This window comes from Pelodiscus sinensis, chromosome 10 (assembly GCF_052426305.1).
Source record: "Pelodiscus sinensis isolate ZL-2025 chromosome 10, ASM5242630v1, whole genome shotgun sequence".
NCBI classification, from domain to species: domain Eukaryota; kingdom Metazoa; phylum Chordata; order Testudines; family Trionychidae; genus Pelodiscus; species Pelodiscus sinensis.
The window spans coordinates 8,778,538-8,790,902 of record NC_143061.1 but is presented as its reverse complement, the minus strand read 5'-3'; the positions used below and the strand labels follow the sequence as shown (position 1 = coordinate 8,790,902).

The 12,365-nt window shown below is 43.4% G+C and overlaps 1 protein-coding gene across 5 annotated transcripts in view; it reads right to left on the bottom strand.

The window, feature by feature from the left end:
* The window catches only part of MCF2L2 (MCF.2 cell line derived transforming sequence-like 2), a 317,180-nt gene extending 313,764 nt beyond the window's left edge, over window positions 1-3,416 (bottom strand). For all 5 annotated transcript variants that reach the window (XM_075938060.2, XM_075938055.2, XM_075938058.2 and 2 more), the window contains exon 1: window positions 2,901-3,416. In XM_075938060.2, coding sequence (XP_075794175.1) covers window positions 2,901-2,979 — 79 coding nt within the window. In that variant the 5' untranslated portion in view covers window positions 2,980-3,416. The remainder of the gene's footprint in view (window positions 1-2,900) is intronic.
* Between the last annotated feature and the right edge of the window lie 8,949 nt (window positions 3,417-12,365).

Sequence of the window (12,365 nt, the reverse complement as noted above, 5' to 3'; positions counted from 1 at the left end):
AGCTCATGATACCATCTGCATGTTTTTTAGTCTATAAAGTGCTACCAGACCATTTGTTGTTTTTTTTCCTATCACCAAAAGAGTATGTATAGACTAGAGGTAAACTAGTCACTGTGCCCTACCTATTTGGACACTGGTCCTGCAATAATCTTTAATACATGGACTTTACTGGGGCTTTGTGCATGTCTTGGGGCCCATCGGCACAGCACTCCCAGAAGAATCAGGGCATGTGTTTGGAAATGCACAGCCACTGGAACCACATGCCTAGATCCTAGCAGACTGAAATCATCCTTGCAAGGCAGAGAAGCTGATTTCCACGTAGGAGGTGGCATCTAACCCACAGAGTATGGTTCTGAAACAGCCTTCCAATAGGATTTTTGTCCCCAAAATCCAAAACTAGTTTTAAGATGGGGTGTGACAAACTCATGAAAAAGATACCAGCAGGCGGTTGTCTGTGATAGCAGGGATGGGACTTGATGACATAGGAAGTCCCTTCCAGTCCTAGTTGCCTGTGTTTTTAGTTCCATATGCATGAGATGCTCTCACATGAGACATTGAAAAAACTAACTGATGTCCTGTCTACTTTGCATGGACATTAAAGATCCCATGGCACTTTCTGTAAGTAGCAACTGGTTCATGTCCAAATTTCCTTTTCTGCCACTTCTCACTGCTGTGCTGCGTGCATGCTGTATATCCAAGCCAGGCATGGCTGAATTGTACTGGGGTTCAAGGTGAATAGTGCTTTGGGATGAAAGGGGCTACAGAAGTACAAAGTGCTACTAAATGTCTTCATAATGGGAACAGTCCTGCTCTTGCATGAGATGGGAAACTAGAGAGGATCTCATTGCCTTGACTTTTTGATGTAATAAGTGGCTCCTGATTCAGCTAACATGAGTCATGTTAGAACGTGTGATTCAGAAAAATGGTGCATCGGCCGTGGGCTATACATTTTTTTTAAAGCCACTTTTTACCACTTCCATTTTTGTGCAAGTATATTTTGGTTGCCTTATTTAATATAAATGTGAACTTTCTATGGAAACACTCAGGTCAGCTTCTATGCCCGGGGAAACAGATGGATGATCTTCTAACGACTCAGAAGAAGAAAATGTAGCTCTAGTGCTCAGAACAAGCATTAGAAATCTGAATTGTCTTCTCTCACTAGCACTGAATTGCCGAGTGATCTTGGGAAAACCACACTGAACTTCTCTGCACCTGAGCAATATAGATGTAATACACCCCAGCTATCAGGAGACATGCGGAGATTAATTAATGTTTGAGAAAGGCTTTGGATGGAAAGTGAAAAGCATTAGTCTTATCGCTAATAGTCAAAGCAGGTTCCTACATGTCCACAGTACCCAAATGAGGCTGACTGACATACCTCCAATTTACATATTAGCAAATCTTGGCATTAATCTTCAGATGTGTCAAAGGTTCTACTTTGGGGGGGGGGGGGAATTAAGTGAGAGGTTTTCAATTGAGCCTAAAGTGATGAGAAGGGAGGGCTGAAAACAATGACTGCTTAAATCCCTTAGACCTCTCCAAAATCCCAGCCTTGCAGAATAATATTTGCCTCAAAAATAATACCAGAATCTCTAATAAATTGTATTTTTTCCACTCAAACACATTCAGACAACATACAATTAAACATACAGTTGCAAAGCAGCTTTCACATAAATCTGTGGTCTTGGTTTATTTTCCAGTTCTTAAGGCCAAACCTTATCACACCCATCAGGCCACAATGAAGCCAGCAAGACTCTGACAGGCACAGAGGCCATCAGTGTGGAATAAGGGCTAGGATTGGGATTTACATTTCAATTCAATATATTTTAAAATATAAAATCTATACATAAATGTGCTTAATGCAATAATCATACACACCCACCACCACACTTCTACCACTAAGTTCAAGGGACACACAAAGATCTGAATCTACAGAGCTGTTGTACATTACATGAAAGCCATGCTTGGAACCTGCAGTATTGTAGCACAGATTTTATACAAATTCTGTGAGCTTTCAGTGCCCTTTGCATTCACAATACATCATCCACTGCAGAAATTGACAGCTATAAAAATCTGCTTCCATGCCTAGTCATTTAAAAATGTTCTCTTCTCCTAGATTAGCCATCACAATCAGCTTTAACTCAGTTGTATACCTCAAGATAAGGCTACAAAAAGCATATCTCATTCCCCTCACTCCCCCATCAGCATCTTCCATTGCCCTATTAAATTGATTATTTTCAGCTGGTATATCTAATGCTTTGAAACATTGCAGGTGAAGTAATTAATGGGCAGTTTCTTGCGGTTATTTGCTCATCATTTTCAACATCTGGATAGCAGGGTAAATCGCTACCTACTAACTCTGGGCTCATCACAGGATGATTAATCGTCCAGAAATTAACAAAAGAAAATTACCAGGAGGCTGGGAGCTAAAGCAGCTCTTATATTACTGCCCCACGGTCTGCCAAAACCTTTCCAACAGCATTGTCAGTATATAAAAAGAGAGAGAGAGAAAGCCATGGTAAACGGCTGCTATTTTAATGTCACAAGACAACCCTGCGGATACATAGCAGGATCGCTATTGTACAGAGCCCTTAACCCACTCCGTGCCCTATAACATTTCATCTGCAGAAACGATTACCCTTGTCGATTGAATGCAGTCCAGCTCACAAGCAGCACACATGCCTTTTTAAAAGCCTAAAGAATTGCACACTGGGCTAATGCATTCCCCCAAACCTTTTTTTAAGAGCCGGATTTTTGCAATTCACTGATGGCTCCGAAATCCTCCCCCTCCCCAGGTGTGTGTCACACAAAGCGGCTGCTTAACCCGCGGCAGCCTCGCCTCCCAGGCTGTGGAAGCGAAGTGCGCTCCAAATCTCCCCAAAAGGCAGGGGCGACCTTACCCACATGAGTGATGACTGTCGCCAGCCGCTGGGTTAGCTCCTGATGTGACATCTCCTCTTCTTTTAACCAAAAAAGCATTTCACAGAAGCACAGCACAGCAGAAAAAAAAATTGCCAGCGGCGTGGGAGGCTGCACACGCACGCACAAAGCAAGGACCACTCCCCGGGTAGGATTCCTCCACTCCCCTTACATCTTCTGCATGCGTGGGAATCTCCCCTAACAAAGGTTCTTCCCGAGGGGTCTTTGACGGGAAAGGTGAAAAAATTAAATCCGGAGTTGGTGGCTTGAGTTTTTTTCCTCCTCTTTTAAGAATGAGGCAGGGAAGAGAGAGAGAAATCAGCTACCTGCCTCCCGGGAGTCATGCTTTGAGTCAGGAAAATACCCTGGCGCTGTGGACTGCTAGGGGAGTGGTGCTTGCAAAGGGAACACTCCCACCGTTGTAGCCTGAGGTCAGCTGGTTCTTACGGCTGTCTCTTTTCTTAGGCGTGGCTGGGAGGAGACTGAACCCCTCCCGGTGCTTTTCTGCCCCCACCCCCTCCACCTTTAGCAATGAGAGAGACTCAGGCTTACTTGGCTGACCTAAGGGATAAAGCGCGCACACAAGAGCCGACAGGGAGCGCGTTAAAACCCTCCTCACGTTTCTTCTGGAAACCTTGGACAAAGGGGGCGGGGGGGGGGTGAGCTGGTTAAAACGGGAGCCCCTGCTATGGAGCCGAATATTACACAGCCTTTGGGGTTTAAAGGTACCTGCCCCATGGCAGAGCATGAACTAGTAGAAACTCACCCCCGACTTCCCCCTTCAGCAAGGTGATATTGACAAGCCCTTGGGTTTTTCTACCTCACCCTTGATTGACCCAAACAGCCCAATTCTCTGCCCCAGAGGGTTTATCCTGGGAAATGGGAAGTTAAAAGCCAAAGATCATTTTTGAAGGGGGATGTGAAATACCAGTTTACAATGAAGAAGCCACTTTGCATGCAAAATAAATACCAAGTGGGGCAGGAGGACCCTTTACATGTGCTGTTCTGGGGCAGTATAATTGTTATCCCATCCTGGGACTTGTCTGCTGGTTTTTCCGGCATGTACCGTTCCAGGTAGAGGTAAAGTCCTGCACAGATATACAAATTGTATCTACATCTGATCTGTAAAAATGATCCATGGATATAAAGCGGATGCCTGCTCATTTGCAGGGCTCCACCTAGAAGCATTGGCTGGTATTAATAGGCCAAACTGGCACCTGCAGGGGGTCAGCATCTTCAGACATGTCCAGGAGCAGAGCTGAGACAGTGCAAGGGCAAAGCAGATGTCTAGTAGCGAGGATAATGAGCCCCCTGAGGGTCTAGCTGCCCTTTAGGGCTGCACTAAGAGATAATGAAGCCTTCAGCAGTTCCTGGCTATGGATCCCAGCTGGTACCCCAGAGGAGTAAAAAGGGGAAGAAATGGCCCAAACAGAAAACATGATCAACTTGCTGCAGGCAATACAACGTCTGTGCAGGAAGTTAGAACAACCTCTCTCCCCAACTCGCTTCCAATAAGTACATTTTCCACCTTCAATGCCTGCCTAGAGATCAAGGTAAATTGAATGTGAGACCTTTTACTAGAAAAAAATGGGAAAGCTGAGTGCAAATTTGTAAGGCATTAAGGATGGAAGAATGGATGGGGCCCAGTCACAAGGTGTGGCTGCAGATCATCTTTCAGATTTTCCCAAGACTCGGGGTTGTTTGGCTCCAGGGTTTTTGTTTGGACCCATCTCTTTCAAAACCACTAGAGCATGTGTTGTTTTGTAGCTCAATTGTGTCAATCTCAGCTGTCACGTACCAGACCTCCCAAGGGCTTGGGTTTTGCAGGACTGTCCTGATTTGATTCCCTAAGCCTCCTGTCCCACTGAGTTTGTTGGGCTTGGCTCTCTGCATTGCAAACTGGCTGCTGGTGCACACGTTTAGCCTGGCCTCCTGCCCCTACATGGGGAAGCAGCTGGGCCACATCTTATTAAGTACTGTAGTGTTGCAACCTGGTGGGACAGGAACTTCAGGCATTGCTGCAGGATCAGCAACTGGTGAGTTTGTTCTTCAACTCTTCCAATCTGGCCCTCAGACCTCAGCTTCCCACCCACACAAGGAACAGGATCTGTCCACTTGAAGTATTGGGAACAGCCAAATACATGTACCTAAATATACATGTCAGATTACAAACCATTTAATGATTAGTGTTTATTTGATGTATTCTTTGCATACTGGCTACAGTATTGCTAAGAATATAAGAATATGAAAATAGCCATACTGGGTCAGACAAAGGGTCCATCTAGCCTGCTATCCTGTCTTCTGACAGTGACAAATGCTAGGTGCTTCAGAGGGAATGAACAGAACAAGTGATCCATCCCAGTCACCCATTCCCAACCCTGAGAGACAGAGGCTAGAGACACCATCCCTGGCTATTTTAGCTAATAGCCAGAGATGGACCTATCCTCCATGAATGTATCTAGTTCTTTTCCTTTTTTATCCTATTATAGTCTTGACATTCACAATATTCTTCAGCAAAGAATTCCACAGGTTGATTGTGCATTGCATGAAGAATTTTATTGAATGACCCCTAGTTCTTGTGTTATGGTAATGAGTAAATAACACTTCCTTATTTACTTTATCCACATCAATCATGATTGTATAGACGTCTATCATATTTAACTTAGTCATCTCTTTTCCAAGATAAAATCCCAATATTATTAATCTCTTCTCATATGGAAACTATTGCATACCCCTAATCATTTTGTTGCCCTTTTCTGAACCTTTTCCAATTCACATAGATAATTGATTTTGAGTCGGGGAGACCAGATCTGAACGTAGTATTCAAGGAGTGGGTGTACAGAGGCAATATATTTTCTAGCTTATTATCTGTCCCTTTCCTAATGATTCCCAACATTGTTAACTTTTTTGACTGCCACTGCATAATGAGTTGATGTTTTCAGAGAACTAGCCACAATGACTCCAAGATCTCTTGAGTGCTAACAGCTAATTTAGACACTACTATTTTATATGTGTAATTGGGATTCTGTTCTCCAATGTGCATTACAGTACTTTGCATTTATCCACATTGAATTTTGTTGCCCAGTCATCAAGGTCATCCTTAAGATTTATGGGGTTCTACACAATACTATTAAACTGGTGCCCCTATGCCTAATGATGGGGTGATTGATATGATTATAATCTTCAGCAGTGCACTAAAGAAGTAGTTTAAAGGCAAGTTTTAAACTAAGGTCCTGTAGACTACCACTGTAAATTCAGAAACTCACAGTATATACTTGGGGTTGGCAAATGCCTGTTAGATGGCTTCATTACCGCTTGAATAGCTCTTTCACAGATTTGGTGTTCTGCTAACAGGTCTGGCAGGCTTTTTAACTTTTTAACTAGATCCTCTCCAGAGGAAGCAGAGCCACAGGATAGGGATAGGAAAAATCATATGTGTGGACATTAAGACCCAGTGGCGACCAAAATTTTCAGGTGCCTTATGCAGCTGCATTTTATGTGTATAGGTAAGGACAAAGTCATCCAGTTTTGTGAGGTCCCCTTGTAACTCTTCAGTCTGCTTTGGACTTAACTATCTTGAGCAGTTTCATATCTGCAAATTTTGCCACCTCATTGTTTATTCCTTTTCCCAGATCGTTTATGAATATATTGAACAGTAGTGGTCCCAGAACTGACCCCCATTTACCTCTCTCCATTCTGAAAAATTAACATTCCTACCCAATGTTTTCTATCTTTTAACCAATTATTGATCCATGAGAGAACCCCTTTCTCTTATCCCATGTCAGCTTACTTTGTTTAAGAGGTTTTAATGAGGGACCTTGTCTAAGGTTTTCTGAAATTCTAAGTATACTATATTCATTGGATAGCCTTCATCCACATGTATGTTGGCCCCCTCAGTGAATTCTAGTAGACTGGTAAGGCATGATGACCCTTTTAAAAAACCATGTTGTCTCTTCCCCAGAACAAGTTCATCTATGAGTCTGATAATTCTGTCCTTTGCTATAGTGTCAACCAATATGCCTGGTACTGAAGGTAGGCCACATTCCTAGTAATGCAATTTCATGGCAAATGTGGAGCTGTTCCATAATAAGTTATGCTGCTATGGTTATTGGGATGCTTGCTCTCTGAATATGCTGGGTTACTTTAATAACAGAAACAATGCAGAAGCCAAGATAGACCCAAACCATTTGTCAACACTTAATGCAGGAGTCATGTACTTTCATGTACTGTCTGTGACCCACTATGGAGCACACCAAACAGGTTTTGGGCAGCCCAGTCCAAGCCCTGGGAACCGAAGAGAACAAAGACCCTCGCTATTTTTTAAAGGAGTCCCTCAAGCAGGGAAGAGACTCAGATGAGAAGGAGCTGTTTGGAAGAACAGACTGACAGCCAATGGCACCAAGGTATTTGAAAAAGCCAGGCCTTCTTAGCTCCCTTCACCATGTAGAAAGACTTAGGCAAGACAGATATGTGTAGATCTTTCATTGGTTTAAAATCCTTTTACTCTTATATTCTGCTTTGTTCCTACTGTTAAGACTCAGCAATACATGGGCTTGAGGGAGCTGTTTGTGCACTGTATTTTCCACTGGTCCCAGCTCCCGAAGGGAAGAATTGCAGGCAATGAACCCTGAGAGGCCTAACGGATAGGTATGAGTGATGCAGAAGGCATTGTAGTCCAGGACCTAGTCAAAGAGTGGCATTATCATAGGAGTCTATGCCAGGAGAGGTAAACGCACAAGGCCTGAAACCTGAGGGCTACATCTACACTGCAGGCTTTTTGCGCAAGTTCTTGCTCAAAAACTTGCAGAGTGTCTACACTGCACACGTGTTCTTGCACAAGTAAATTTACAGTACAGAGTTGAAAAACAGGGCTTCTTCCGGAAGAGTTATTCCTCTCCCCACGAGGAATAAGCCCTCTTGTGCAAGAGCTCTTCCAAGAGAAGGCAGTGTAGACAGGCAACATGAATTTCTTGTGCAAGAAACCCCTATGGCAGTGGTCCCCAACCTTCCTTGGCTGCCGGGCATCCGGGGCCGGCACTGCGCATGTGTCACACGCCCGGGGAAGGGGCCACCCATGCGTCACATGCCCGGGGCTGGCACCAGCCCAGCTGGGGCAGGCACCGCATTGGGGATCTCTGCCCTTTGGCTAAAATGGCCATCAGAGCTTTCTTGCGTAAGAGAGCATCCACACTGCCATGGATGCTCTTGCGCAAAAGCACATCTCTTGTGCAAAAGCACATTGCAGTGTGGACGTGCTCTTGTGGAAGACCTTTTGCAGAAGAACTCTTGTGCAAAACAGTTCTTGCGCAAGAAGCCTGCAGTGTAGACATAGCCTAGAAGTGCAACTAACCCAGTACTGTGACACTTACAATCTCAACCCCTGGGTTTGTCTGGGGAATTGAACCCAAAACCTTCAGTAGCAAAAAACACAGATTCTCCCTGGATGGGATAAAAATGATTTCCAGGAGGGATGGTTTAGCAGTATCCATGGTGATAATTTGTATTATAGTTGTGAGTAGAGGCTCAGCTGAAACTGAGGCCATTTTGTGCTAGCAGCTGTCCAAACATACAGCCGCTCCCCGAGTTACGACCATCTCCACTTACGACCAAAGCGGTCATAAATGCAGATCCGAGTTACGAATGGTGATCCGCGCTTACGAACAGCGCGGTCGCCACGTAACTCTATAGGATCCGAGTTACGAACACTTCGAGTTATGGACCAAGTGTTGGTCCGTAACTTGTTCGTAACTTGGAGAGCGGCTGTACAATCTCTTTACTAGCTACCAAACCACAGAGGCAGAATTTCTACATCACCATTATACCTTGAATGGAAACATGATAAACAAATCTAATTTTCCTAGAATTCAGAAAAACAGATTGAAGAAGTTAGGAAAAGAAAAATATAGATTTTGCTCTTATATTTTTGGTCAATAGGCCAATGTTTTTATTTTAGTTACACCCATGTAAATCTGAGGTAACTCCTTTAAAGTGGGTACTCTAGATTTATACTTGTGGAAATGAGATCAGAACATGGCCTGTTTTGTTCATATTGTGGAACAAAGTTTTATAACCTTGACAACTCAGCCAATAAAATTATATCCAAAAGGCAAAAGAATTTGATTTCTCCATCCAGTGACAGTCTGTTCCATTAACATCTATTAACACTAGAATGAAACAGATAAAGCCAAAGCATTGTAATCTGTTTTAGAAAATGGTGTACCAATAAATTGTACTTTGCAGACAAAAAATACTTACAAACGCCTGCGGCCTCATCAGATAAATTTGAAAAATATTTTGACCTGCAGATCAGCAAGGCTTATCAATTTGGGGTAGATGTATTCCTGGATATTTCATCACTTGACATAATCTTAAATTAAACTTTAATCTTTAATTCCTGGAGTTCTCAGGACAATCATGGAGGGCTGAAACCCCTACAAATCATTTTGGATTTTCATTATGTTGGTGAAACATTTTAAATACATCCATTAAGAGCTTAAGGAGAATGGACTCATTCAATTTATTCTAATAAGACCTTCCTTTCTAACCCCTACCTGGCTACTAACATTTTGAAGGGACCCTGTCATGACAAAAAGAATATCTTACACACACATATAAATATCCTTACCTGTATCACTAATAGCAATTTAGAGTATTGAAACTAAATTTGATTTTTAACTCATTTTTCATTTAGATTCACCTCTCCATTGGCTGCCCATCTGTCATGGCATAAGGTCAAGTTCCTATTACCACTTTTAAAGCCCCATGTAACCATGCCCCTCATTTACTAGGTTCATCTGACCATTTATTTGATCCTCGTTCAAATGTCACCCCTCATACATGGACTCCTCATGGAGATGTGGTGCCCTCAGATGACCAACCATGTCTGAATAACAGAATAATGTCTTAATTAACTACCTATATGTTACACATATTCCCCATTGCCTCTGTCTGCAGACTGTGAGCTCTTCAGATCAGTGACTGGGCCTTTTAGTCGGTTTGTGGCTGCGACTGGAATAGAATTTTTGACCTGAGCAATTAGACAATGTTCAGGGTTTCACAAGCTGTTTCTGCCAGGAGGAGAAATTGATAAGTCAGGTATTTCTTTAATGCAATCCTATTTATTTACAAAGAATGAACACAAGTACTTCCCTGAATGTAATAAGAATCAATCAACAGGAGAGAATTTCATTCCTCAATATTCCAAGTATTGTTTAAGCCAGTACTCTGCCCCAAAAGCCCTCAGCTAGCTTTCTCTTATGGTCACGCTACGAGTGCTTCTTTGACTGCCTTTGGCTTTCTGATGCCACCTCTGTCTGCTTCTGTGTTGAGTATGTGGATGAGGAGAAGCTGTCAGAAACAACTTAACCAAATTCCCAGCCATCTCCATTTGTATTAATTCCCATGTGAAATCTCTCTGCCTAAATAGGTTACTTCCTGAGCCACGTGGTATGCGAACTGTGGTTCTTCTGGTTTCAACTATTTTATTCCAAAAGGAACTTAATTGCTTCTTACACATAGGCGGTGTCTACACTGGGCCACTTATTCCAGAAAAGCAGCCGCTTTTCTGGAATAACTTGAAAGCTGTCTACACTGGCCGCTTGCTTTTCCAGAAAAGCAATGACGATCTACTGTAAAATTGTCAGTGCTTTTCCGGAAAAACTATGCTGCTCCTGTTCGGGCAAAAGTCCTTTTCCGGAAAACTATTCCGGAAAAGGGCCAGTGTAGACAGCATGGTAGTCTTTTCCGCAAAAAAGCCCCGATCGCGAAAATGACGATCGGGGCTTTTTTCCGGAAAAGCGTGTCTCCATTGGCCACGGATGCTTTTCCAGAAAAAGTGCTTTTCCGGAAAAGCATCCTGCCAATGTAGACGCTCTTTTTCTGAAAATACTTATAACGGAAAACTGTTCCGTTTTAAGCATTTCCGGAAAAGGGTGCCAATGTAGACACAGCCATATTGTGAATGAATGGCAGCTATTACATCCACCAGCTTAAATGAGGATTCGCCAAACTGCCAGCATCACAATACTTTTCACCATTGTTTATACCATTCATTCACTGTTTGAACTTTCCTCAGCTTGGACATGGAAGAGACTGGTCAGTATCACTGTTCACATGCACTAGCATGTTGTGGACAAATCTTAGTTTTCAGTGCAGAGAGTCATTTAAATCTAAATAAACCTGGTTTTATTACACATTATTTAAAAATTCTATATAACCCTTTTTATCCTCCTTCAGTTTTTCAAAACTCTCACCCCCATCTCTTAGCCTCTTTTGAGACAAAGCTGAATTTTGGGTGAAACTACAGCAGTGTCCCTTAATTCAGCGTTTCTCAAAGTGGACCATGGGCCCACTCTGGAAAAGTGTCCACTCTGAAAAAGCTGCTAACGGGTCTCTTCCCGCAGATCCCTTTGGTTGTAAATGGTGACCAACAGTGAATGAGAGCCACAAGATTCTGTGCTTATGGAGCCAGTAAGTAAATAAAGCAGAGCAGCCTGTTAGCAGCTCTCTCAAAGTGGGCTCAAGGCCTACTTTGAGAAACAGTGCTTTAACTTTAAGGCCCAGCTTGAGTTTTAAAAGCATAGCCATCGTGCTATTTATCTTAGATACTCGTAGAACCCCTACAACATGGCACATAGGCATTGTGAAGATGTGATATTATCCCCATTTATAACTGAGACACAAAGAGACTGTGGACTTACCTGAAGATCAGGGGATTTAACACAGGTCTCCCAAGTGTCAGCACCCTTATCACTGGAGCATCCCACTTCTTCAATGTAATAGGTGATCGCCCTGAAGAAAGTAGCTGTAAGTTGTGACCTAAAGGCTACGTCTACACTCGTGGCTTCTTGCGCAAGTACAGCCGTTCTTGCACAAGAATCTGCAGCACGTCCACATTGCCCGCCCGCTCTTGCGCAAGGAAATTTACAGTATGGCGTGGTAAGAGAAGGCTCCTTGCGCAAGAGTTATGCTATTTTTTATCAGGTGTAAGCCCTCTTGCGCAGGAGGTCTTGCGCAAGAGGGCAGTGTGGACTCTCGGCAGGGATTTCTTGCACAAGAAAGCCCTATGGTTAAAATGGCCATCAGAGCTTTCTTGCGCAAGAGAGCGTCCACACTGCCATGGGAGCTCTTGCGCAAAAGCACAGCTCGCACATGGCAGTGTGGACATTTTCTTGCGCAAGACTTCTTGCGCCCTTGCGCAAGATGTTCTTGCGCAAGAAGCCGCCAGTGTAGACATAGCCAAAGACTCCTTTGTGCCGATAGTAGTGCTGCATCTACACCTGGAGGAAAATGAGACTCAGGAGGGAAACCAGAGTTCCTGGCTTCTCTTGGTAGAGGTAAGGGTTAAAAGACAAAGGCCAGAGACAGCTACAGCTCATGAACCCCTCAGGAGACCAACTGGGGAGAGGAAAAAACAAAAAGGACAGCTGGGGCTTTTAGGAGTACAA